Source organism: Callorhinus ursinus, unplaced genomic scaffold, assembly GCF_003265705.2.
Source record: "Callorhinus ursinus isolate GAN/ISIS: 27379988/994484 unplaced genomic scaffold, GSC_fseal_2.0 scaffold12, whole genome shotgun sequence".
Lineage (NCBI taxonomy): Eukaryota > Metazoa > Chordata > Mammalia > Carnivora > Otariidae > Callorhinus > Callorhinus ursinus.
In genome coordinates this window covers 14814004-14839382 of record NW_027397074.1, presented here as the reverse complement: position 1 = coordinate 14839382, position 25379 = coordinate 14814004, and the positions used below count along the sequence as shown (strand labels likewise).

The following is a 25379-nucleotide window of genomic DNA, read 5'->3' as shown; positions in this document are numbered from 1 at the left end:
CTGTGGTGATCCTAATGTTCATTCTGCTACTTGCAAAGTGGTAGAGACTTAAACTTGGTACCTGACCTTTATGACCCTCGGTTTCCCCCAAGAATTGTTTCTCTTGGACTGGAGATATTAAAAGTTAAAAAAAAAAACAAACTAACAGATAATTATAATATCAACAATAATATGTACTAAAATCTAAAATTTTAAATGCTCATTATGCGTGAAACACTATTTTTTGTGTTTTGTGTTTTGTGTTTTGTGAAACACTATACTAAGCCAGTAAGAGAGTATTACTAATATCTCCATCTTAGACGTGAGGAAAGAGGCAATGAAGGCTTAAATAAATCCTCATCAGTCCACATGCAGAGTTTGTTTTGTTTTTGTTTTTAAAAATTTTTTTAAATTTATTTATTAGAAGAGAGAGAGCATGAGAGGGGGGAGGGTCAGAGGGAGAAGCAGACTCCCCGCCGAGCAGGGAGCCCGATGCGGGACTCGATCCCGGAACTCCAGGATCATGACCTGAGCCGAAGGCAGTTGCTTAACCAGCTGAGCCACCCAGGCGCCCCACATGCAGTTTTAAATCAGTGAACTGAAATTTTTCAAGAAAGCCATGCTAAAAATGTGTAGTTATAGCATATCTGTGCTATGACCACTGTAGCTGCAATATCAAGCTTACTACATGCAACTCTCATCTTTACTTTTGTGATGAAAGACACACTAAAGATGGATTCACAAATGGATCTCTAAAGCTGTCACTCTGCTTTCTTTTTGAGGACAGGATGATGTTTTCTTCTCTTTTGCACTAGCTATGCACACAGTATGTGACATGCTTTGCACTCTGATGACTCTGTGTGGAGAGACTGTGTAGAACTAGATTGGACTAGGGACGTGGTCCTGACCATATCTGGAATGGCCCTGAGTGCCCAGCTTCTAAGGGCAAATGAAGTAGAACCCCCAGAGCTGCTCTCAAATCAAGGCATCCTTCGTGGCACACGTATGGGCAGTGGAGGACGGGAGAGTCGGGGGAGACCTTTGTCCCACATGCTCACTTTGCTGCTTCATCTTTCTTTTGCATCAAACCCAGGTTTTCCACTGTTCGAAAATACTTATTTTGAACTTACAAACATCTAGACTGATCTAGAATAGGTGGGTCATAGCTGTGACCCACCAATCCAAGATTTGTTTAGGGATTTTTAATCTTCTGGATATGTAGTAGGTTATCATCCTGTTGATTCTTTCAATTCATTAAAAAAAAAAAAGTTTTTTCTTAGCCTGGTAGAGGGATTATATTAAGTGCCCTTGGTACAAAGGCAAAAGGCTATGTTTCCTAAACTCAGGTGGCTTATAGTTTGGTGGAAGAAAAGATATGCAAATAAACAATTATACTTAATAAGATAGTAGCAGGGGTGTGTGTTTATGTAGTGGGAACTTGGGAAAGGTTTCTCAAGAAGGGTAGGGTTGGAACTGAGAACCGAAGGTAGGTAGGGTTTGGCAAGGTCTGCAGACAGCTAAAGAACATTACATTCCAGGTGGAAGAAACACCGTGTTCCCTCTTTCATGAAAGAATGTGCAGATGGCATCTGGGAGACTATGAGAAAGTGACTTTCCAGGGAGACTTCAGAGGCAGGCTTTCTGTTTACACTGATCCGGATGTCTTTTTCCTGTTCACATCCATTCCTTTCTGCTCATTCTGTTATTCTCTCTAGTCTCCTAAGGGCTTATGATGTCAAGTGATACTCTGGTCCTTTTCTTGTCCCTGTTTTATGTATGGATTTGATATTTCCTAATTTGTTTATCCAAGCCTCAGGGGCTCATGAGTGTCTATTTTTAAATTTTATTTTATATTCTCTCTGCTCCACATTACACAGACTCTACACAACTGTGTTCTTGATGTTCCTGAAATATAAATGCTTAATAGATGCTTATTTTCTGATGAAAAACGATTTTATGAGAGTCCCAGTTGTAATATGTAGGTAATTGAGATGCTCGATTCACCAAATTCATAAAAATACTGCCATAATCAAGTGAAATAACAACTGGCTGGGCTTCTTCAAAGTGAGCCTGACAGAAAAGACTGTCATTTATTTTGCTTCATGTTTTAGACACTACTTCCCTTGTAATCCTTTATACCCCAGTGGTAGAGTATTTTGCTTGTGCAACATATAATTATAAAATTAAGAAATGTCCTTAAATGCCATATGTTGCTTCATTCTCCTCAAAACTGAGCCAGTTTTGCTTGAATAACTCCAGTGACAGAGGACTCACTTCCTCATACCCCCTGCTCTTTCATTTCTAGGACATGTCCCTTACGTTGGCCCTAAATGCGCCTTGTTCTAGGTCAGTGACTGCCAGTGGGGAAGGGCCATAACTCTGTGATTTGGCAAGGCACGGACACATTTTTGGATGTCACAACTTTACAACTTGAGGTGTTGCTGGCATCCAGTCCAGTGGGTGGGGGCCAGTGATGCTGTTAACCCTCCTCCAAAGCACAGGGGCAGCCCCAGCCCAATAGTGCCAATGCTGAGGAACGCTGCTCTAGATGCACCTGATTTATCCACAGAAAAATTACAAATTTTTCCATCCAGCAGTCTGTCTGATACTTGGACACAGCTAACTGCACAAAGGCTCTTGTCCCTCCAAGTCCTTTGACTGTTTTTCTAATGCTGTTATGATAAGACCAGCAATTCATGTGTGACTCTTCCCAAAGCATTTAAAAGGAAAGGAGGGAAGCATTGAGGAGGGCAATGCTTCATACAGACCGACCCGGGGTGGACCACGTTCGCACTGTGCACTTGGGTGGAGAAATCATAGAAGGGTGTCTTGATGCGCTATTTGTTCCCCTTGCCCCGTTTAGATAAAATCTGTGAAACTCACTGCAAGGGATTTATTTAGTCTAAGGAGTTATTCTTGTCAGGGAGATGATGTGAGCAATGCGTGGCATGTCCAAATCCATGTCCTGATAAACAAGAATGTTATAATGACCCTCTCCCAGGGTAAGAGGGGTCCCAGGATGTGGATATTGCTAAAAATTCTGTTAAAGCATCTGACTATCTGGGCGCCTGGGTGGCTCAGTTGGTTGAACGACTGCCTTCGGCTCAGGTCATGATCCTGGAGTCCCGGGATCGAGTCCCACATCGGGCTCCCTGCTCAGCCTTGAGTCTGCTTCTCCCTCTGAATCTCTTCCCTCTCATGCTCTCTATCTCTCATTCTCTCTCTCTCAAATAAATAAATAAAATCTTAAAAAAAAAAAAAGCATCTGACTATCCCAGGCATGAGAAAGAGGTAGTGAGATCCTCTCAAGGCTCAAGGGTCTCTTCTGCCCTTTCTATGAGCTCACCCTGTAGATGCCATCTAACCCACGTCCTCATTTGTTGTGAGGTCACTTTAACACTCAGGGACACAGCTGGGTCAACTTATACCTGCCATTTCAGTTAAAATGTGCTCCAGGTTGGCAAGAAAGACTGAAAAAATGATCCAGCCTCTGAAAAGGAGTGAAAAATCCTTCCATTTTTTTGGAAGGATTCAAGGGACATTTTTGAATGGACAGTTGAGCTCTCACTACAGCTTGTTTAAAAGGGCGCAAGCATAAACAGTGCTTCAAAATAGGTGCCATGTAGACAATCGCCCGGCTGAAGGCAACCCACCTGACCTTCTTCTTGAATAAGTAACTGTTTTCCCTCTGAGGGGGTCGGTTGCAGGCTTATGGCGAAGAGCAGAGTCATCTTAAAAGTGCTTTGAAAAGAAACAGATTCACGAGAGGGGGCGAATAGACCCACTGTATGTTTGCTAATAAAGAAGGATTTTTGATGCTAGCTTTCATTGATTACCCAGTTAAGAAATCAATACTGTTGTTTTATAAAAAGGACAATCACAGACTAGTTTGCACTGCTTAATAAGAACGTTGGGAAAATAATTATTAAGGTCTTCATCCATGGTGATACAGCTTAACTCAGCAAATCATTAAGAATTTCCCCTTTCAGGCAGTTTTCAGTCCCTGCAAACAATACCTAGTGTGTGAGCTAGCCCAGCAGGGGGCATCTCCTCTGCTGGCTTCCAGAGAGTTCTTTTCTGTTAGGAGATAATGAAAGAAGAGGAAGCTGGAGAGAAAATATCTCCTGGAGCAATCCCACCAATAAAGCTATTTAGGCTCACACGCAGAGATTATTATCATTCTCTAAAATTCTCTCACCAGGCAATTTTGTGACAGAAAACTGTGCTCTGGTTTGGGACTGGGCACTACAATTCAATGATAGGAATTCTTAACAGTGGTGGATTCGTGATAGTACATTTCTTCTACTGCTTCACCTTCTTTTTGCCCTCTGCTCAGTTCAAGCAAAGATTCTTTCCAATAAATATTCAGGGAGTCTGAAGTAGTTAAAAATGGATTGTAGTGTTGACTGACGTGAATGAATCTTTGTGGCCACCAGCTACACACTGTCACTACAGTTACCAGAGACCGGGGTCTATGATGAGATTCAGTCCAGGAGCAGTAGGTGAGTGCAAGGGGTACCCTGAAAAAGCCACTCTCCTAAAATGTTTTCTTCCTTAGTGAACAAGAGTGCTTTCATTTCACCGTTAGAAATGTATCACTTTGGATTGCCTTTGACCATTGGTTTTAAAATTCTTATTAAAAGGTTTGTTTCAAATATATAACACACTTTAATTCCTAGCTCTGTCTCTAAGAGCCCCCTAAGACCTCTCTTCATTCTTGATGCCTAGCTGAAAGCAAGGCCCTGTGGGGAAGGGTGCCTTGGAAAGCTGTCTGGAGTCCAGTGTGTAGACACATCACTCCACCTCCTAGCTTACCTTGGACGGGACCAGTGTGTGGTCTAGTCAGAGCCTGAGTACTCAGGACACCAGGAGGTGTCCTTTTAGGAGGCAGTGAAGCCCTCTTTGTACTTCCTCTCCAGCTCACCCCGTTACTTGTGTCAAGGCCTTTTCCTCTGGCCCCGGGACATTTACCACCATAGTCTAATCGGCCTCCAGCATCTCATTCATACTGTGGCCCACCTAGCCTTTCTCCAGTGCAACTGTCATTCTATCAGTCTTCCTCCAAACCTTTCAAAAAGTCGTTTTTGACCTTGTGAGCCACATAAACATATTCTGAATTGTAGCTTCTGTTATTTCACAGGAGTACTGTACCTGGAGCCAGATTTTAAGTTCCTTGAGGCCACGGCTATGTTCTCTCTTACTTTAGTGGTCTTTCTACCCTTGTCACGGTGCAGGACACAAAGAAGGGGATATATACAGATTGACTTGCTGTTGAAGTACATGGGGCTCCAACAGTGGTTTGGCCGCTGGGAGGGCCGTGGAGTTGGTTTGAGGTATGACTCTTCCACTGACTTTTCCTATCATTGTGGGGGACAAAATAGTTCCCGTTTATTGAATCTGTTAGTGTTTTGGTGAGGCATTTCCCACAGATGCTCTCAATTTATCCTCCCAACAACTTCTCAAGATAGATGCTATTTTACTTATTTTATAGGTAGGCCAGTAAATGATGGATTTGGAATCAAAACCCAAGTCTTTCTGGTGCCAAAATCGATATCCTTTTCATTATAGCATGATACTTTTGGTTTCCTTAGTTATACTATGGAGACAGAAACCATATCAGCATTTGTGACTTTATGGTGATACTGGTCAGAGGAATGAAATAAGCCAGGTCCTTTGATGATTAAGAAGTGGCTTCTTCCCTTGTGAACTTGTACAGGATTTTAATAGCCCAGACTTTTTTTTTTCTAAACCAATTTGCCTTTTTTTGAGGAGTACATAGGTAGTAAACGAGTAAAATTAGATTTAAAAAACTCTATGTGCCTGGCACAGTTTGTTAATTACTTTGGATAAATAGGTATTTACACATCTGTTGCAGAATGTTATTTACTGCACTGGGAGAAACTAAGGTCAGAAAAGCATATATGTAATCCCTTACCAGTGGTAATATCAGGTATAATGTAAATATTTATAAAATGATTGACACTCATCTGGTGAAATTATTATTGAAAGATAAGAGATACATATTTTTAATTCTCTCTGCTCAAATAGCAAATCCCATCTCTCCTGATCCAAATATAGAAATAGTGGCAAAATTAACATAATATGCTTTGAGATGTGCAATATTTTCTATCCACCTAATGAAGTCAAAGGGTATTTATGAAAAACCAATTATCCTAATTACTCATAATATGAGGGTGTGTTCTGGAGAAGGAAAGAAATTTGAAGTACCTCATTTAGAAGAGCACAGAATTTTAAATGCAAGGAATCTGGGAGCTAGAAATAAGGTTATTCCAATGCAAATAGAGCCAATTTCAGTGGTTTGTGACATATAAAGGCAGCATAAATGTAATCAGACTTCCTTTATTGCTTGTGGCTTTGATTGTAGTTATTTGGTAGGAGGCAAAGTACATGACTTAGAATCATGGACTTTTATTACTGTGACAAAAAATACTGAACTACAGCTAACATATAGAAATCATATGGGATGGTTGAAAGAGCACAAAAGTACACAAGGTCTGAGTTCTAGTTCTTGAGCTACCTACCAATGGGTGTTTTCATGAAACCAGTCTTTCCGGGGCTTGGGAAAGTGACAAGATTGAGTTAGACAATATCTCAGCTCTTTTCTGTCTCTAAAATTCTGTGACCCTGTAAGTGAGCATTGCTAGATTTTGCATAAACGTTCCTTCTTTTCCCAACAAAATTACGAGAGCCAATTATTAGCTTTCTTTCTAATTTAAGTTGCATGCTGAATTGTTCCCTTTTTTTCTTTATGGTAGTAATTCAGTGGTTTTTCTGTGTGCATTTTTCAGATTTACACCATGAGAAATTGTTGACGATTAGTCTCTGAACAAAATGATGCCTTAGTAAAAATTAGTGTAAAAAAATAGAGTTTAGATGTTATTTCTTCTCGTGGCTGATGCATCGATGGCTTCAAATCACCACGCCAACTTATCCCCACGTCCTTGGTGACATAACTTTGCAACACTTGTTCTGTGGGTAGGACACATTTCTCTGCTCCTTGACTCTGGGCTGAGTCCTGTCTGTTGCTTTGTCTAATGGGCTGCTAGCAGATGCGACACAAGCAGAAGCCTGGAAGGGGCATGTGCAGTGAAGTCTGCATGCCCTTGCACCTCTACCATGTCTCCAAGAAGAACTTGTTTGGGCCAGCTGACTGATTCCAGGTGGAGAATAAGGGACAACCTAGAGTAGAGCCATCCACAGCTGAACCCAGCCTCAATCAGCTCACTCCAGCTGATCTTCAGAATTAAAAACTATAATAATAAATAATTGTTGTTTTAAGTCATGAAATTTTGGGGTAGTTTGCTATGCTACAGTAGCTACCTGATACACTTCTAAACAATTTTCATTGCTAGAGAAATGTTCCTTCTGCAAAGCTGTCTGATCAAATACCCATAGAAGTCATCAATTATATTGTTAATATCATCCATTAATGAAATCATTAGAATATTTTCTTTTTGTTTCCCCGGGACATAAAACCAAAGAGACATAACATTTTAGCAATAGCACTGGCCAATCTTACCTGTATGGAAACACTGCTGTATGAGCCGCCAATGACCCCTGCAATGAGCAGTGGGATATTTTCTTGAATGGCATAAGATCCATCAGGACACATATACTCAGCTTCATCCACTTTAGTCAAAGATGCCCTGACAAATTCCAGCGATTGCTCTAATGCGTAGGTATCCCTTGAACATGTATCCAAAATGTGTACACCCAACTTCACTCCTGGCAGCAAGTAATTGTCTTTGTTGATTTCATCAATAGCAAACAACATGGCTTCCAGGCGTTGGATCCCTCGGTCTTCATTGATTCGCCCACATTCTTCAGTTCCAGTACCTTTTTCATTAATAGGAAACAGACCCCCTAAAACAAGGTCACCTTCTATTTTAATCTCCCTCCTCAGAAAGTTATGGTCTCCTAAAGAGAGTAAAAATCCCTTTGAAAACAAAGCTAACGTAAGAACTTGTAGTCTTGTCAACATCTTCATGAATCCCGTTTCTCTACCTCTGGGAGATATCAATGGATGAAGCCAATGTTGCCCGCTAGTCTTCCTCTCTCATTTCCAAACTGGATCTTTGGCCTGTCCTTCAAATAAGGGAGGAACAGACTAACAGAGCCTGTCACCAAATTCCTAAAGAGATAAAAAATATATGTACAAAAATGGTAAAGAAAACAACAGTGATTGCATGGATGGCCCCCAATCAGATCTTTGAAGGGATCATGACTCAAGTTAGCATTTAGCAAACACATATTGCATCACTGCACCAGACACTCTCCCACAGACACCCTCACCCAGTCCTTACAACACGTGGTGATATAGACCTCAATCGTTCCATCTCCCAGAAAGGGATCCTGAGGACTAAAGAGGTAAAGTGACTTGACAAAGTGTACCCAGAATGGAGGTAGTGTTTAGACTCTGGTTTTCCTAATGCCAAGTTCAATACTCGATCTACTCAGTCATTGACTTTGCTATTGGTAGGGCAGTAACTTGGATATGAGTCTTGATCCCTTCTCTTTCAGCTCCATTTATAGACGACCCCTTTTTATTCACTCTTTTCTTTCCATTTGGGGACGAAACAAAACACAACGAGAACTCTTTCAGTGTTTCTGCATTTCTACAACCACATTCCTGCCCTCCCTTCCTTTCAGATACTCTCAGCCCACTGCGATCAAGATTCTGCCTTCACTGATTTAAAAAAAAAAAAAAAAAAGAGCTCTGGAAAAAGCTACTACTGATCTACTAGTTTCCAAATCCACTGACCCCATTGTAGTCTTCATTTTACTTGACCTTAATTGAAATTCTGACTCCCTTCTATCTGTTCTAACTTCCTAGGTTTCTGTTCTCTTGCTTCTACATCTCAGATTCCATTGTTGAAGCCCTCCTCCCCAGCCCCACTCCTGTAGGTCATCTAGTTTCACGGTTTCACTATCACTGAAATGACTCCTAGGTTAGCTGCCTCCTAAACAGCTCTGCCTACACATTCCTCTGACATTTCAAGGCCTCTGGGTTATAACTTCTCCCTTATCTCTATGAATGGATCTTCTCTGTACCCAGGTTTTCAAGCCAGAAACCTGCAAGCTGGAGCCCTTCCCGTTTAACTCCTTCCCACACTTAATTAGCCACTAAGTCCTGTAAAGTCTACCTGTTTAACATCTCTCAAAGCCACCGCCTTGTTTATAACCCCACTGTGCTAGGCTTTTGTTTTCGCTAACAGGACCATAGCAGTAGATTCCCATAGAGCTGCTTCAGGCCCTAAAAGCACGTTTTTACGAGTTAGGAAAAGATAACCTTCCTCAAGTACAAAATTTTCAGATTTATTATTGTGTAACTTGTACTACAGATGCTGAGTAAAGTCCATTTGCTGATCTCTGCCTCCTCCAACCAGTGGCAGGCAACTCCCGACGTGGCCCTCACATTTAGAGGAGTATAGTGATTACTAGTATGGGGGTTTGCATAACAAGTTGTAATTTAGGACAGTTCCATAAATCAAGCTTCTTTTTACAAAAAGGCTAGAACATATGCACCTTCTAGGAATCAGACAAAGCCTAGCTATGAGGATCATGTTCTGACAATAGGTTAGGGTCTTCTCAAGGGAGCTTTCCAGAATCCTGGTGTGGAGTGGCCCGGTTGCATGCACACAAACCCAGTGGACCTACTGTTGTACTCCTTGCCACTCAGATCCCGAGCACTAGAGCAAACACTGGCCAGTGCCCTCGCTCTGCCTGTTCACTGCCCTTCTCCCCAGATGATGCAAGCTTACTATTTTTAGAATTGGGTGGGAGAGGTGATAGCAGAGATTCCTGGTGCATTCTCCTGACAGGGTACAGGTGCCTGTCCCTGTGTGTGGTTTGGTGTGCCTGTCCGCTCTCCTGCTTTTGTGCATGATCATGTGGAGTTTTATGAAGGAGGGGGCTCTCCTGGCTGCATCTCAACTTAGGATGTCTGAAAGCCATACCACCTGTGTGCTGTCAGAGAGGTTAGCAAATGTTAAATCATCTGAATGGGGTCCCATTAGAGAAGGTACTTGAATAATGCATAATCTTAATTGCTGTTCAGAATGGCCCATCTCCTGTCAATCTGTACTGACTTCCTTTTGCCTCTAGGTTGAAGAATTGACTTTGTCATGCTCTATGATCTTGTCCCTGGCTGGCTCTCAAATCTCACTGCTCACCAGGCCCATCATTTCCATCCCACCTCTGCCTTCACATCTTATGTCCCAGCTGTTACCGAACCATGTTTATCTGAGAGGACATCTAGAATGTTGATGGCCCCTTGGTTCTGCGCATGTTTTTCCCTTTGCCACGAATGCCCTTCAATATCCATTTGTCTGGTAAACACCCACTTATCATTTAAAACTCAGTAGTCACCATCAGGAAAGGCCAAGAATTTTTTCCCCTCTTCCTTCCCCAGTCAAATCATTTACTTCCTGCTTTATACTTCTACTGTAGCTAGTTCCAGAAATGTTCGCTGTTGCTATTATAATTCTTACTTGTTTCCTTGTCTGCTCATTGGGAATAAATAAAATAGCACAACATTGAGGATTTTTAAGGTATGAAGAAAAAAAAAAATCAAATCTCAACAACAACAAAAAAACTAGAGGCAGGAACTAGTCCAGTACGTGCTTCAACATTTTTGACATTTCTCCCTTCTCACGTTAGCAGTGCCCTTTAAAGCCTGGCTTTCCACGTGCTTTCTGTCCCTTTCGCGTGGAGCAAGTGATGGGTTGTTTTCTTGAGTCATCTGGGTTTTGTTTTGTTTATTTAGGTGTGAGCCTCAGCAATGACAACAGGCAGTCATTGGAATGCTCAGTGTTAGCCTAGAGCCTCTCTGGGAGATCTGCCACAGGGCACCAGAAAGTCTAATAATAATAATCTTTTAAAAAGTTCATACTGTGGTAGGTTTTTTGTTTTGTTTTGTTTTGTATCAATTTCTAGTCTTGCTTTGATCTTTATGTGCAGTTCCCTTTGAAGCAAAACAGCAATGGAAGGCAAAAGACACTGCAATCATTATCGTTAATGATAAAGCAGCAGAAATAGCTCTATAAAATAATTGTTTTATGGACCTAATAAAAGAGAATAGCTAATTAAAAGAGGGTCATCAACACATCTTACCATATATCTATGAAAAAAAGTGTAGATATATTTTGAATTGGAAGAAAGTTTGCTCAAATAATAAAGATGACCTTATATAAGTTTATGGAAAACTTAATTTTCTCTTAAGAAAATGCTCTTCGCCAAAGCAGACTTGGAAGGGAACATCACATTCCACTGAAAGTCCTAAGGCATATCAGTCTACCTGTTTCGCAGGTAGGGGCTGTGTTTTATTTATCATTGTGTATCCAGGGCCTGGGTCAGTGTCTGCCTGCAATCCAGAAGGTACTCAACAAGCACTTCTTGAAGGAATAGAGACATCATGGCTATTATGCTTGCAGATGACTCTTTACTATTTTATTTGTGGCACAGTAAAAGGGAACTAAAGTAGAGAAAGGGGTTATTTTATTTCATCACCTAACTAATCATCCCAAGGGCTCTTATCCTATTATACTCTGATGGTAGAACCGCTAACAGGTAGAACTAGAGGAATTATTCTGTAAAGATGCCGGGGTGTAATGCTGCCTTTGTTATTTGGCAGTTGCTGCTGAGGTGGGTCCCTATGAAGCTGGAGGGATGTGGCCTCAGATTGACCTACATTTACTCAAGCGAAAACTTCAGTCAGGAGAATACTAACTTAGGAACATGCATGTTATCCTATTTCAAAGCATCAGAGATGCATCCACTCATCAAATATTTATTGAACACCTACTATGTGTGTGCTAGGCTGTGAGCTGGCTATGCAGAATATAAACTTTAATTGCAAACAAATGGACATTATCTCTGCTGTCAAATGGCATTCTAAATGCTTAGGTATTTTGATTGAGAAAGTGATGGAAAACTACTCATCTCTGTTTCTACCAACTATCACTGTCATTGATGAAATCTTTTTAAAATAATTTTTATTTTTTTTTAAGATTTTATTTGTTCATTTGAGAGAGAGAGAGACAGAGCGAGCACAAGCTGTGGGAGAGGCAGAGGGAGAGGCAGAGGGAGAGGGAGAAGCAGACTCCCGGCTGAGCAGGGAGCCCAATGCAGGTCTCGATCCCAGGACCTGGAGATCATGACCTGAGCCAAAGGCAGACACTTAACTGACTGAGCCACCCGGGCGCCCCTATTCATGAAAATCTTAAAGATAAGTTTACCCATGGGTTTCCTTTAAGGTGGTAATTGTTATTAAGTGCTTGACTCAAAAAGCAATCCATTACATATTACGTATATTATATACGTTTAAAAATTAGATATACAGATCTTAAAAACAAGTTGACTGACAATGTTATGTAAAATATTTTTCCTTTAAGCCCTCTGACAAGGCATCTTGGAGTAACATTTAATGTAATCTTAGAGAATTACAAATTAAAAATCAATTAGAGTAATGTTTAAATACCGGTCTTAATATTTTCTTATTTACCTTTTCCTTAAAGCAAAATTTAAGATGATTAAGACCGTAGGGCCATGAATAATTTAAAAACACTTAGCATTATTTAAAATGAAGTCCTAAGAGCTAAAAGAACAGGAAATTAAAATTTAACATGGGAAAATAGACAAACATGCTTAATTTAATGCAACTGTTTATCTCTGAGTAACAGCTTATCGGATTGTGGCAAAGGGCACCAACCACTTCTTTTCAGGTTCCTTTCATTATAAATCAGTCAGCAGCACATTCCCCAGATAAACAGGCTCCCTACTGTAGCCACATTCATATGCAGCTGGAGAACAGTGGCTCTGCAGTCAGAGCTCTCCGTTCAGGGATGATGAGTGATGTGTCAACTATAAACAAGCATGTGTAGCCCTCTCTGTAGGCAACCTGCTCACCAATGTTTTATTAATCGGTGCATTAATAGTATCTCAGAGGTTTGCTGTGAATATAACCCCTGGAATATGTGGGCAAGAAGCATCCGCATGCTCTGCATATGCTAATAGGTATTTTCCTTCCTCTCTTGACTTTGCCCAGGGACACAGTGTCGAAAATGAAATCCAGTTTGACTCAGTGAATAAGTAGTCTATTCAGGGGAGATATAAGGCCAGCCCCCATGTCCACTCCCTCCTAAAAAGAAACCCTTAAATTGCTGAAGGGCTTTGAGTGTTCAAAGCCTTCGTTGCACAGCCAACTGATCTGGAGAAACTTTAGGATTAGTGATATTGTATGAAATTCGGTTGCACATTTGGTTATAAAATATTCAGCTGCCAGAATTACAGGCAATAAAAGACATGGCCTTTGTCTCTGAACTGCCATTTTTCAGTTGGGTAAACAGAGCCTGTAGCTTACTGACATTTTTAATAGCAGGACGTATCATGCACAATTCTAATTCCTTTCCTCTTCCTAGGCAACAAAAGTATTTTTTTTCTAGAAGTCTTTAAGAAATCATTATAAGTAGCTGACTACTTAAAACCCAATAAATTTAAAAAATCTAGCTTAAAACATCTGGCTTAAATTACTCCAACTGTAAGGTAGTCTAATTCCATTTGCTGAATTCCTGTATAGTTTGTGCTATGTTTATCATAATGATCATATTTGGTTTTATATTTATTTGTTTAGGTTTTTTTTAATTGAAATTTAGCAATTGGAAATTGTTCTTTCTTTCTTCGTCATTAGATTGTAAGCTATTGGATATTAAGGACAATGCCTTAGACATTTCTCTACTTCCCATAGCGCCTCACGTATATAGTTGTCACATACAGGTTAAATGATAAATTCCAAGTGCCATGTAAATTTTTGAGAGATTGGTCAGAGGATTGGGAAAATAATTTGGAAATTCCCTGCAGAGAATGAAGAAGATAGCTGAAAAGACCACTTTTCTTTCCTTTTTTTTTCCCCCCAAAGTGACCTTATAATAGGTCAAGATTCAACTTTGGTGCTTAGAGAAACTTGACCCAAATAACTCTCAATCCTTCCTTTGACTTTGAATTGCTGATTTTTAAGGAAAAAGATATAGAGTAAAACTAGAAAAGTTGAGAGCACTTGGAGAAATTAGAAAGGTTAGGACATACACGGGTGTGAAAAATGAAGAATGAAAAACAACACAGGACCTACAGGTCAGGTTCCATGATGCATGAATGACAAGGTGGAAGAGTGGAGACCAGGCCCATGTATTTAGATTTGAAGTTAAGGAGGAAAGTTTTGCTTTCTCTCAATTTTTTCTAGTTTGAGGAAGTTTGAGATACCACAATATATATAAAATTTCACATAACCAAAAACGTAAGTCAAGTAGTGGAAATGAATTGACCAGACTCTTTCCTGTGATCTTGTTTTATTCACAGTGAAGATAGAGGAAGGCCCCAAACTCTAGGCGGCTATCTGGAGGAGGGAGATGCTGCCAGTTGGGATGATGGAGCCAGAAAGAGATGTTGATGATTAGAAAAGGAGAAATGCCCACTTCACTGTTTGAACTTTGACCCTCTGCCCCCTGCAAAAAATCACATATACTATTTCCTTTACCCTCTGAATTTAGAAAAGAGTGTTTTTATGAGGTAGGCAAACAGATTTACAGTTGTGCTACACTTTAGTCCTTAGGGTGATTGCTGGTAATTTACTTCCAATCAATAATATTAACTTGCCTCATTCAATATAGAGTATATGAAAGATTTATTCACTTTTGCCAAAGTAAATCTTTACTGTTCTAAACACCAAACGGCACGGTATTTTCCTACGTGTGTGTGTGTGGGTGTGTTTTGCCGTTTCGGCTGCTTTTTTATCCTTAAGTTTCCTAACCTTCTTACAAAGCCTTGGAATTGGAGCCTCCCCAAATTCCCTGCAGTCCACCTTTGTCCTTTTCCTCTTAGAAGCTGCCAACTCTAATAGAAGTTACAGGTTTGTCAGCATGAACAGAAAGTACAGAAACTGGGTTTTCAAAAGCTTGCCCTCTAGCTCTGGACAAAATGGTAAAGGAGAAAAAAATGGAGAAATATTCTTCATAGGAGAACATTTTTACCTGTTGGTCATGTGATCTATCAACTGGCTGTTATTTATAATGTTCTATGTGTATATAGTTCTTTCTCTTGAATAATGTCAAAGTGTTTTGCACAATGAATTAACTTTTACTTCTTCCTGGTGAGAAAGAATTACATCCTCTATTGCTAAGAAGAGAGTGTGGGGGGAAGAAATTTGTAATGCAAATTGTTCAAGGTAATAGTGAGAAGTAAATACATAATTAGGACCTAAGGAAGTTTTTTTTTTTTTAATCATTATTGCCCAATAAAGTCTTACAAAAGAAAATACATGTCAACACATATCATCCTATTTCCCCCCAAATATCACACCCATCTCTCAAATTTTCCTCAGTAGGTAAATGGTAAAATGTCTGAAATACCACCATCTTTGCCTCCTGTCAAAGACGTTGTTAGAATACTTGTAGCTGGCTTCTGTTTCTGGCCAGTCATAGCAATTGGTATTTAATCTGCCCTCCAGCTGAAAATAGCTATAAAACTGGATAAAACATATAAGAATATAAGGCAAGTTATGACCTTTGAGAGAAAGAAACACATGAGGGAAACTCCATGATTACTCTATGAATTTCCCAACATTCCACGTGGGAGCACATTTCTGCCCTGAGGCAGTGACAGTATTGTTGACCTCAAGAGGCAGAGATTAGAGTTCTTGGCTTCTGAAGTGGTTGCAATTTGTAGGGTAGAAAGCTACACAGAGATGGTGAGCATAAGAACTAGGTGGTGCAAAGGCTGGTTGTGTTATATACAGAGTAAATTCAGTGAGGTCTGGCAGGGATCACCTGCCTGCAAGAAGTTTGAGAGATAAATGTCAATATCAGAGCTCATGCATATCAGAAAATTAATGAAGTTCTATCCCAGCTCCAGTGGAGAGACCACACCAGGCATTATTGTACTTTTAATTAAATTCTCAGAAAGGCTACCCTCTGTAAGTAAGGGCCAGGCTCAGGGATGAGGGGCATGTTACAGGACTACATCTAAAATAGACCTGCCCTAATGAGACTAAAACTAAGTCTAACGAAACTAAAATTATCCACCAGTTATTTAATTACCTGCTAAGCCAAAACTCAAAACTCTTGAAGGAAGATGATATAATTTAGACTGCCTTCAGTATAATTCCACAGTAACTAGTATACAATTAAAAATTGTTTGATATAGGGCGCCTGGGTGGCTCAGTTGGTTAGGCGACTGCCTTCGGCTCAGGTCATGATCCTGGAGTCCCGAGATCGAGTCCCACATCGGGCTCCCTGCCCAGCAGGGAGTCTGCTTCTCCCTCTGACCCTCTTCCCTCTCGTGCTCTCTATCTCTCATTCTCTCTCAAATAAATAAATAAAATCTTTAAAAAAAAATTGATATATAAGAAAACAGGAAAATGAGACTCAGAGTACAGAAAGCATTAAATAGAAATAGGCCCTGAAATGACTCCTATTTTGAAATTAGCAGACAAGAACTTTAAGTAAACTATTATAAATATGTTCAAAGATTTAAATATATGAATGAATAGATGAGAAATCTTATGAGAGAACGGAGTGTTTAAAAAAACGGAAATACTAGAACTCAAAAGTACAATATTTAAATATAAAATGTGTGTGAGGGGGCACGACAAATTGGAGATGATAAAATAATAAAAACCAAAAAAACAAAACAAACTTGAAGACAGATGAAAAGAAATAATCCAATCTGACTAGAGAGAGAAAACATTGAAAATTTTGACCAAAGCTTCAGTGTTCACTTGGATGATATTGAGTGGCCTAATACACATGCAATTTGAGTTTACAAAACCAAGGAACTCAGCAAACCCTAAGCAGGATAAATACAAATAAAATTATACTCTAGGCAAATCATAGTCAATTTGTTAAAACCAAAGACAAAGGGAAAACTTTGAAAACAGAGTAAAAGAGCACATATGTGCAGGGTAACAATATGAACGAGGGCTCACTTTTCATCAAAACCACTGGTGGCCATAACCTAGTGGAATGTGACATCTTTAAGTTCTGCGGGGGGAGGGGAACTGGCCAAGCATCCCCAAATTCTTTTTCCAGTTAAAATATGCTTCAAGAAGGAAGGTGAAATACAGATTTTTCAGGCAACTAAAAGTGAGAGATTTCATTGCCAGCAGACTTAAAATATGAGAAATGTTAAAGGAATTACTTCAAAGAGGAAATGACACCAGATGGAAATTCAAATGTCTAGGAGGGAATGAAGAGCACCAGAAATGGTAAATGTATGGGTTAATGTAGAATATCCATTAAGTCTAGCTACCAGGTATTGTTAGAATGAGTTCGTGAAGACTATATTTGTCACAAATAAAATATGGTAAAATATGGGTTCCACTACCATTTTGTCTATTATAGTTTGATTTTATTTCTCTTTGTGTATATGTTTGCATTTATCCTAGATCCTGTTAGCTGAAAACCTTTTTGCATCTTCTAGAGTCCTCCTGCTAATAGAGCAATCTCACAATTCAAAGGCCATTCTTCCAAAAGTAAGATGGGTAATACCCAATAACATATTCTTCTTTATGATAAAGCTGCTAATAGAGTCAATGAAGGATGAAACCCAACTGGTATACACTGGTACAGCTGTACTAGTTGTTAAAGTGTTAAAATAATTCCATTTGGTTGGTGAACAGTAAATCCACTAAGCCCTCTGAATATTCCTCTACTTTCCTGGTTGCTCTGGTTCCTCCTCTGGCATATCTCCATCACTTTTCCCAATTTCCTCATGACCCAACAACAAAAGTGTTAAATTCTGGTACAGGAGGATCTTTAGGTTCCAGCGCCAAAGGTATGGTTGTTGTCTGTTTTCATAACATGATGCTAGTTAAACATTTTGAATATCATTCCTGAATTGACTTGCTGAATAAAATGTTGGGAAATTTGAGGGAAGTTTCAGTTTTAAGCAAAATTCTCATTAACTAGGACAAAACTGGATTTTCCCTTGTAGTTTGACTGATTAGTATCCATTTCTAATCTTTTTTGTAGAAACTGTACCACAATTATTCTTGGGGAACCAACACATATGTTCATAAGGTAGGGTTAATCCATTCCTGGCTTGATAGGTGGCTTGTGATACATATGACGAACCAGAATGTGCTACGTGTCCCTGGCCACAGCAATTGGTTCTGGGATGAGTCTGTGACCAAATCATTGCCAACCAGGGTTAATCTGAGAACACTTTTTAGAACCATCAGGAGAAAAGAATCCTCTTTCTGTTAGAGTGACTTAGAGAAATGGATATAAGCCCAGAGCTGTTGGCAGCCATCTTATCACCATGAGTCAAGAGCCTGAGGTGCAAAGCCAAGAGACAGAGAAATAGTGAAACCTGACAATATTATCTATACTATTTAATCCAGCTATGATTTCCCAGTTATGTGAGAGAGGAAATTCCTCTTTTTGCCTAAGTCAGTTTGAAATCTGTTTTGTCACTTGTCACTAAATGATTCCTGAGTAGAACCTCTCCTTTTCCCATTTCCTTCCCATTAAAGATACTAAAATTTATTGAGCACCCACGCTCTGCCAGAAACTGTGATTAATGTTTTATGTAGATTATTTTATTTAATCCTGCAGTTTTCTCCTACCCAGGTATGCCCTTCCGTAGATGCCTGATTCTGTCCAGAATCTCAGATGGACCCAGGGTTCATGATGGTTCTCATTGTGTTACCCCCAGCTATGAATGGGTTTTCTTAGAAATGCAACTACCCTAGTCATCCCTTCTTTCATGCTTTTATCAGGATTCCCATGTTCTCAAAACTTACTTATAACAAGTGAAGTCATCTGTTATATTAAGCTGTCAGTTTTCAGTACATTAATGTAAGTTAGTTTGTTAACCATTTAGGGATGGTCAGATTTTCAATGGGCAAAAGCACCGGCCTAAGGAAAGAGAAAGATTTTAAATTGTGGCATTTTAGATACCTCAGTGTACGTATAATGCAGTATGAGGGCCTAATTGGTGTTCTTCAAGTTATAGCACTTATGAACTCCATACTCAAATAGAAACAACTTGTACATATCAGCCACTGTGAAATCATGGGCATAGAATAATGCTTCCCTCATCAAATAGACAAGTCAGTGCCAGGCAATGAAATGCCATTGACAAGTTATCTACAGTGTAATGAAGTTCTCTGGTCACGGATGTGAATTTAAAAGACATTTTTCCAGTTCTTCTTTGTTGAAAAATTTTAGAGAAAATTATTAGTGGGCTTTAGTCAGCTGGTGTGAGCTCTCAAGGGCCAATTATATGTATTTCTTCCCAATTCTGTGTGTCAGTGGTATCACATTGGTAGCTTTAAATTAGCATGATGGGAGTATTTACATTGCAGAAATCAGCACACATTAACAATCAGTTTCTCCTCATAGATCCTACAGATCAGGCACTTAAACATTTACCAGCACACCGCTAGTGGTATATTTAACAATATGGTCTTAAAATCTATTCCTAGAGAATCAAATAGGAAAAGGCTGGGAAAGCAATATCGCATACTGCCTTCTTCAATCAGGGTTTTTCTACCCGCAGATCACAAGCTATTCTTGTGTCATGAAATACATTAGTGACTTGCAATGAGCATTTTAAAAGGAAATGGAAGAATTTAAAATAGAATAGAAAATACCAAAACACTGATCCAAGGCATGTAGTAAGGCTGAGTATTAGCTTCTAAAACTTTTTTTGGTGTGTATGAGTGTATGTCTTGGGTTACAATGTAAAATAATTTCTTACTGGCTCATGGCCAAAAAAAAAGTTGAAAGCCACTGTCAAACAATGTGGGCTCTATAACCAAACACATGTTTGAATCTATAACGTCGGCATATGACCACCTTCCTGTTCCTCGTTTTACATATGTGTCAAATGGAGTCAATGGTGGTACCTATCTCATGGGCTTGTTTATAGGATTAAATGAAATAAAACAAAACATTAGCTCAGTACCTCTTAGCTACTATTAAAATTTTTGGGAGTGAGGATCATTTGCTATTGGCTCCAGTGTAGTTGGGGGGATATTCTGGACTCTCCATGTAACCACCTGGCGTCCAAAGCCAGTGTTGTTTCAGGACTGGATCACTTTAATTGCCCAGTCCTTATTTCCTCAATCAGTGACCAGAACCACCTGGTGGTCATCTTCTATTACGCTGACTTTCACGTGGCTGAAGTTTAGGAGTGATCTTGGGAGAATCCCTGGCTGGCTGAATGATGCCAGGTGGGACCTGAAAGCTCCTCGATGTCGGGTAAATTCTGGATTGTTTGGCGTTTATGGGTGCTAGAGACCATAAAATGCCAGGAGAAAGTGGAATGTGATCACCTAAGAAAAAGATGCAAGGTGCTCATAGCGAATTGATTTATTCCCTTTCTCCTGAAAAACATGTTTTCGTCCCTTAATCCTTTCCTGTCAGACTGAGTTTTATTGAGAGAGGGCTGGACACCTCTTGTTCTGAGTCCATCTGGACTAAGACGTTCACTGGTACACTAAGCAGAATGTTTACAATTCTGCCCACAAATGGTCTTCATTTTCATTATCACAAAACATCAGAGCCTCAGGTGTGAAGGTTTTGGGCCCTCTTGGCTGGAATGCTTATTAGTTTTTAAATGCCACGGCAACTGCTCGTGCCTGTGCCCACAAGTCCGGGCTGCCTTGTGCCATCTTCTTTTTCTTCCCCACATGCTTTCCAGGGAGAACTGATCCCTCTGGCTCAGGACACAGCTAAACGTGGGGAGCTGCTAACACAAAGCTGTAACTGGAGGCATAGAGATTTGCAACCAGCAAGACTAAAGTGTCTCTTGTAGAGCTTGAACTTTTAAACTGGTTCTGACATTATCTGTATTAAAAAAAAAAAAAAAAAAGACCCAGTAGAACACAAAACCCTCCTCTAACGCAGTCTCAAGGTGGGCCTTCCTTTTCTTGTGTTACACCCAAGTTACCAGCGTGGAATTATGGCACTCGGCTGTTACACAAAGGCCCATTTCCCCAGGCAAGGAAGGGTCGGCTTGAGACACAAAGGAGCGTACGCAGTCTCAATCTGCTTGTACAAAAGCCAAAACCAAGCAAAAGTAATCTCTGGTGTTGGAAGTCAGGATGGATTTCACTCTTGGGGATCTGGGAAGTTACCGCCTGCAAGGAAGCGTGAGGGCCCTTCTTGCATGCTGGTAACTTCCTATTTATTGATCTGGGCTCTTGTTTCATGGGGGGGTGTTGTGTGTGAAAAATCATCAAACTATACCATTAAGATGATGCATGTTTCTGTCTGTATATTACACTTCAGTGAAAAGTTTAAAATGAAAAAGCAAGGCTAAAGTGAAAAAGAATGCCTAGAGTAAGTGTGTGTGTGTGTGTGTGTGTGTGTGTGTTTAATGGTTTTGTATGACAAATTGGCCACAGGGGTAATGACATAAACTTGCAACTGTGGGCTTATTGATGATGCTCGGCCTCAGGAGAGGATCCCTTACTGCCTGGGGAGAGGCCCTGGTGTACGATGAGGGGCCTTACCTCTTGGTGAGTGGGTGTTGGGCATGCAGGGGCCTCCTTCTCGTTATAGCTGGAAGCTAGCCTAGCCACTGGGTTCTCCTTCTTGTATGTCAGCAGAAATCAGGAATCAGCATGCCATCGCCCAGTACACCAGTCACCTGCAGCCTGATGATGGTGTGATTTACCCACTCAGGTTGGATGGCAACTGGGGTGATAAGCTCCAACCAGAGGAGCCCATTCTGAGGTGGGGCAACTGCTGCTTTTACTGTGTGCGTTCTGAAAAGTGAATGGAATTAATCCTGGACTTTATCATGTTCCAGTGTTCAAGAAATTCAGCTCAATAATTTCTTAAAAATCACTTACTGAATCTACGACATGTCAAGCCCTCTGGTAGGTTCTAAGGAGGTAAGGATGAGCGGACAGAATCCCTGCTACATTCAAGAAAACATGGTTTCTGGGGGCTCTGATAGCCTTTAAAAGCTAAATGTGCAATGTCACCCAAACTGATGTTGGTAGAGCACTCCAGGGTGCCAAACCTGGTAAGGACGAAAAGATGCCTCTTCTTATTGCCGTAACTGTTTGTCTCTACCGCACAGATTGGGCTAGATGATCACGTCAAGGTAGGATGACAAACTGTCAGGGCAGAGGTCCAAGGGCAGAGGATACTACTGTCCTTTCCAGATATGGTTAATTTTTTAGTGTGTCCATCTTGCCCTCTCCGGGGCCTGGTGCCACTTCAGACAACTGGGAAACCGATGCCCACCATCAGTTATTATGAGAGAGTGCATAAGCAGGCATCTGCTTCTAGTATCTTCCTGATGCTCCATATCTCTGCTCGCACTGGACTCTCCTTTAAAAAGGTCATGAATAATTGTATAGAAAGCCGATTTTAATTATTCTTCCTATCCTAATCTCTTAGGTACACATTATTTTCTTGAAACTCAAGCTTTCCTCCTATCCCGGTTGCTGTTTTGATCACAGTAGCTGCAAGTTTGGCTTTCCGTGTCCTGCAACCACTGTTGGATGGCGTCCATCTCCTCTAGGTTTGGTTCTGCCCACTGTAGCCCTCGTGTGCTGAATTTCACACGCCTGTCTTCTCTCCAACCAGCTGTCTGAGATACTGCTCTAAATTCGTATGCCTTACCTGTGGCCACTTGAACAGAGTCAAATATCACTTGTCTTGCTCAATTTAGTCTTAGCATCACCAGTGTCCAGCCCTTTACCCGTTCACTTCTTTCTCTTTTACGGCCCATTTTCTTTAGCCCCCAGAAAACATGACTGTAATATTTTATGCTTTTCCTTTGCAGGCTTAACTCAACCTATTTTTCCAAATCTGGACAAATTAATTCAGTGTTTTAGCTCACAGGACTCATAGAGTTGACATCACTTGATTTGTCCAGGTTGCATTCTTCTATAAAATACTTATATTACATGTGTGGTCATGGTCCATTATTTCAAAAGTGAGTCATCGGTCATAAACTGTGGTACATGCTACCTGGCAAACTTTGGTTATCATAGCTATGCTCGTGAGTATCAGCAGATCTGTGTCGGTTACTATCATCCTGCCTTGCGATGGATGTGTTGCCAGGCAACACATAGCAGGTATGCAAAAAAATATTTGTTAACTAAATAAATGAATATTTTTCTCCTTTGTGTCACACTGTACAAGACCTCCTAGTTTTCTTTTTCACTAGACACGTCCTTCCTCGATGGAAAAAGTCATTAATATTTTTTGAACTCATCCTCATTTACATATACATACTCATTTACTTCTTCCAGATCTTCTGTTGTAAGGGGATGAGTAAAACTGGCTTAGGGGCAAATTTAACTACTACTTGCTCAGGATTCCTGTCGTTCAGAACAGATCTATCTGATACCCAGTTCTTTGACCCTCTTTTTATAACCGCCTGCTCTTGAGGATCATGTCCTAACATCCCAGGGGATTCTTTCTGAAAGGCAGATGAGAAGAGCATGACATGGACATCACTTGCAGTGGCTTTCTGGGGTTTCGCTTTCCTTGTACACATGTGTGTTTGCTAACCTTAAATTCCTACAGTATTATGGCCTCAAAAGTATCTTGTCTCAAGTCTATACACGGTCCAGTTTAGTTTCAGGAGACCCTTTCCTCTAGGCCATGACACTTGGAAATGATCCTAACCATGGAGGGGACCTCTGGACATGAATTTGTTTCCATACCTGGCATTTTTAGTCATCTCATCAGGGCCATCTTCAGAGCCAACTCCATCCACCATCCAGATGTTTCTTTACCTTGTGGCTCAGCACAAGACATTTACACCTTGCTGTTTAGCATACATATGGAGTAATAACCTTGGGGAATTTTGAAAGCCCTGAACTGCAATTGCTGTGAAACTGTAGGCAAAATGGTCCCAGTGGTATGGATGCGAAACTAGCCAAGCATCTCCCGCCACATCCGACCAGTGACCCATTTCACAATGGAGGGCTGCTGCTTGATAGGATCTGTGGTGGGACACACACATGTCACCCAAAGGATGACACCCAGAGGAAAACGGAGTACCCAGGGGAAAGCAGATTTTGTTTGAAAATGTTATTTCTTCATTAGGTGGAAAACTTGTAGTGGTAATAAGAATTAGAAAATGAGCTCTGGTTTTTTTTTTTTTATGAGAATATCAAATTTTAGTTATATATTTTAGTGAAAACTGCCCAAAGAATGGGCATATGGATTTCTTTCAATATTACTGATGTTGCATAGATTTTTACCTGAAATCCCTTGAATGTTGGCATCTGAGGACATTAAACGGTGTTTGCATGTTGACGGAAACAAAGTCTTAAACATTTGCCCTCTCATGCTCTTCTGGAATGCGTATTAGAGCTGTGGAGACTTGGCATATAGATAGCAAGAACAATGCCGCTATCTTTGTCATGGGTGAGACGAAAGGACAAGATTAGGGTTCTTTTAAGGGTTTTGAGCTGATTTTATGACAACTAGCAAACAACGGGACAGCGTTCTAATTCTATGAGAAATTTCACAGTATAATTCTTCTTTCACTAGTTCCACTGCCTCTTTCTCCAAATGGCCACTATTCTCTGCATCACAATGAGATGTGTGGACTTGTTTTTAAAATCTGAGTATTAGTGGGTTATAAGATATTTTAGTAGGAAAGCCTTAGAAATCACTGAGCCTGACCCTTGATCTTCTTCATTTTTCATATGAAGAATCTGAGTTTTATGGTGTAAGGAGATCCCTCTTTTAGAGTCTTTTTTTTTTTAAGATTTGTTTATTTATTTTTAGAGAGAGAGAGAGAGAGAGAGAGAGCACAGGGTGGGGGGGCAGAGGGGTAGAGGGAGAGGATGAGATAGTCTCAAGCAGACTCTGTGCTAAGCAGGGAGCCTGATGTGGGGCTCATTCTCACGACTCTGAGATCATGACCTGAGCCAAAACCAGGAGTTGGTCACTTAACTGACTGTGCCACCCAGGTGCCCCTGAAGTGTGGCTTTAAAACTTAGGTAAGGGGGCACCTGGGTGGCTCAGTCGTTAAGCGTCTGCCTTCGGCTCAGGTCATGATCCCGGGGTCCTGGGATCGAGCCCCACATCGGGCTCCCTGCTCTGCGGGAAGCCTGCTTCTCCCTCTCCCACTCCCCCCTGCTTGTGTTCCCTCTCTCACTGTCTCTCTCTCTCTCTCTGTCAAATAAATAAATAAAATCTTAAAAAAAAAATAAAACTCAGGCTAGGACCCCAGCCCTGGATAAAATCTCGTCTGTATGTAGTACACATTTGGGAACATCTGTGGATGTAACACACTGTGCAAGTTTCTTCGAATATGTCCTTCTAGATAGAGTCCTGTTACTTTTCCCCAAAATGATTTGGAATTCCTGCTGACAGATTTCTTCCGTTAGAAAATCATGTCCC

The 25379-nt window shown here is 40.5% G+C and overlaps 1 protein-coding gene across 3 annotated transcripts in view; it reads right to left on the bottom strand.

The window, feature by feature from the left end:
• GRM3 (glutamate metabotropic receptor 3) overlaps positions 1-25379 on the bottom strand; it is a 212344-nt gene that overhangs the window by 83141 nt on the left and 103824 nt on the right. For all 3 annotated transcript variants that reach the window (XM_025873346.2, XM_073898733.1, XM_073898734.1), the window contains exon 2: positions 7520-8131. In XM_025873346.2, the coding sequence (XP_025729131.1) occupies positions 7520-7987 (468 nt within the window). In that variant the 5' untranslated portion in view covers positions 7988-8131. The remainder of the gene's footprint in view (positions 1-7519; positions 8132-25379) is intronic.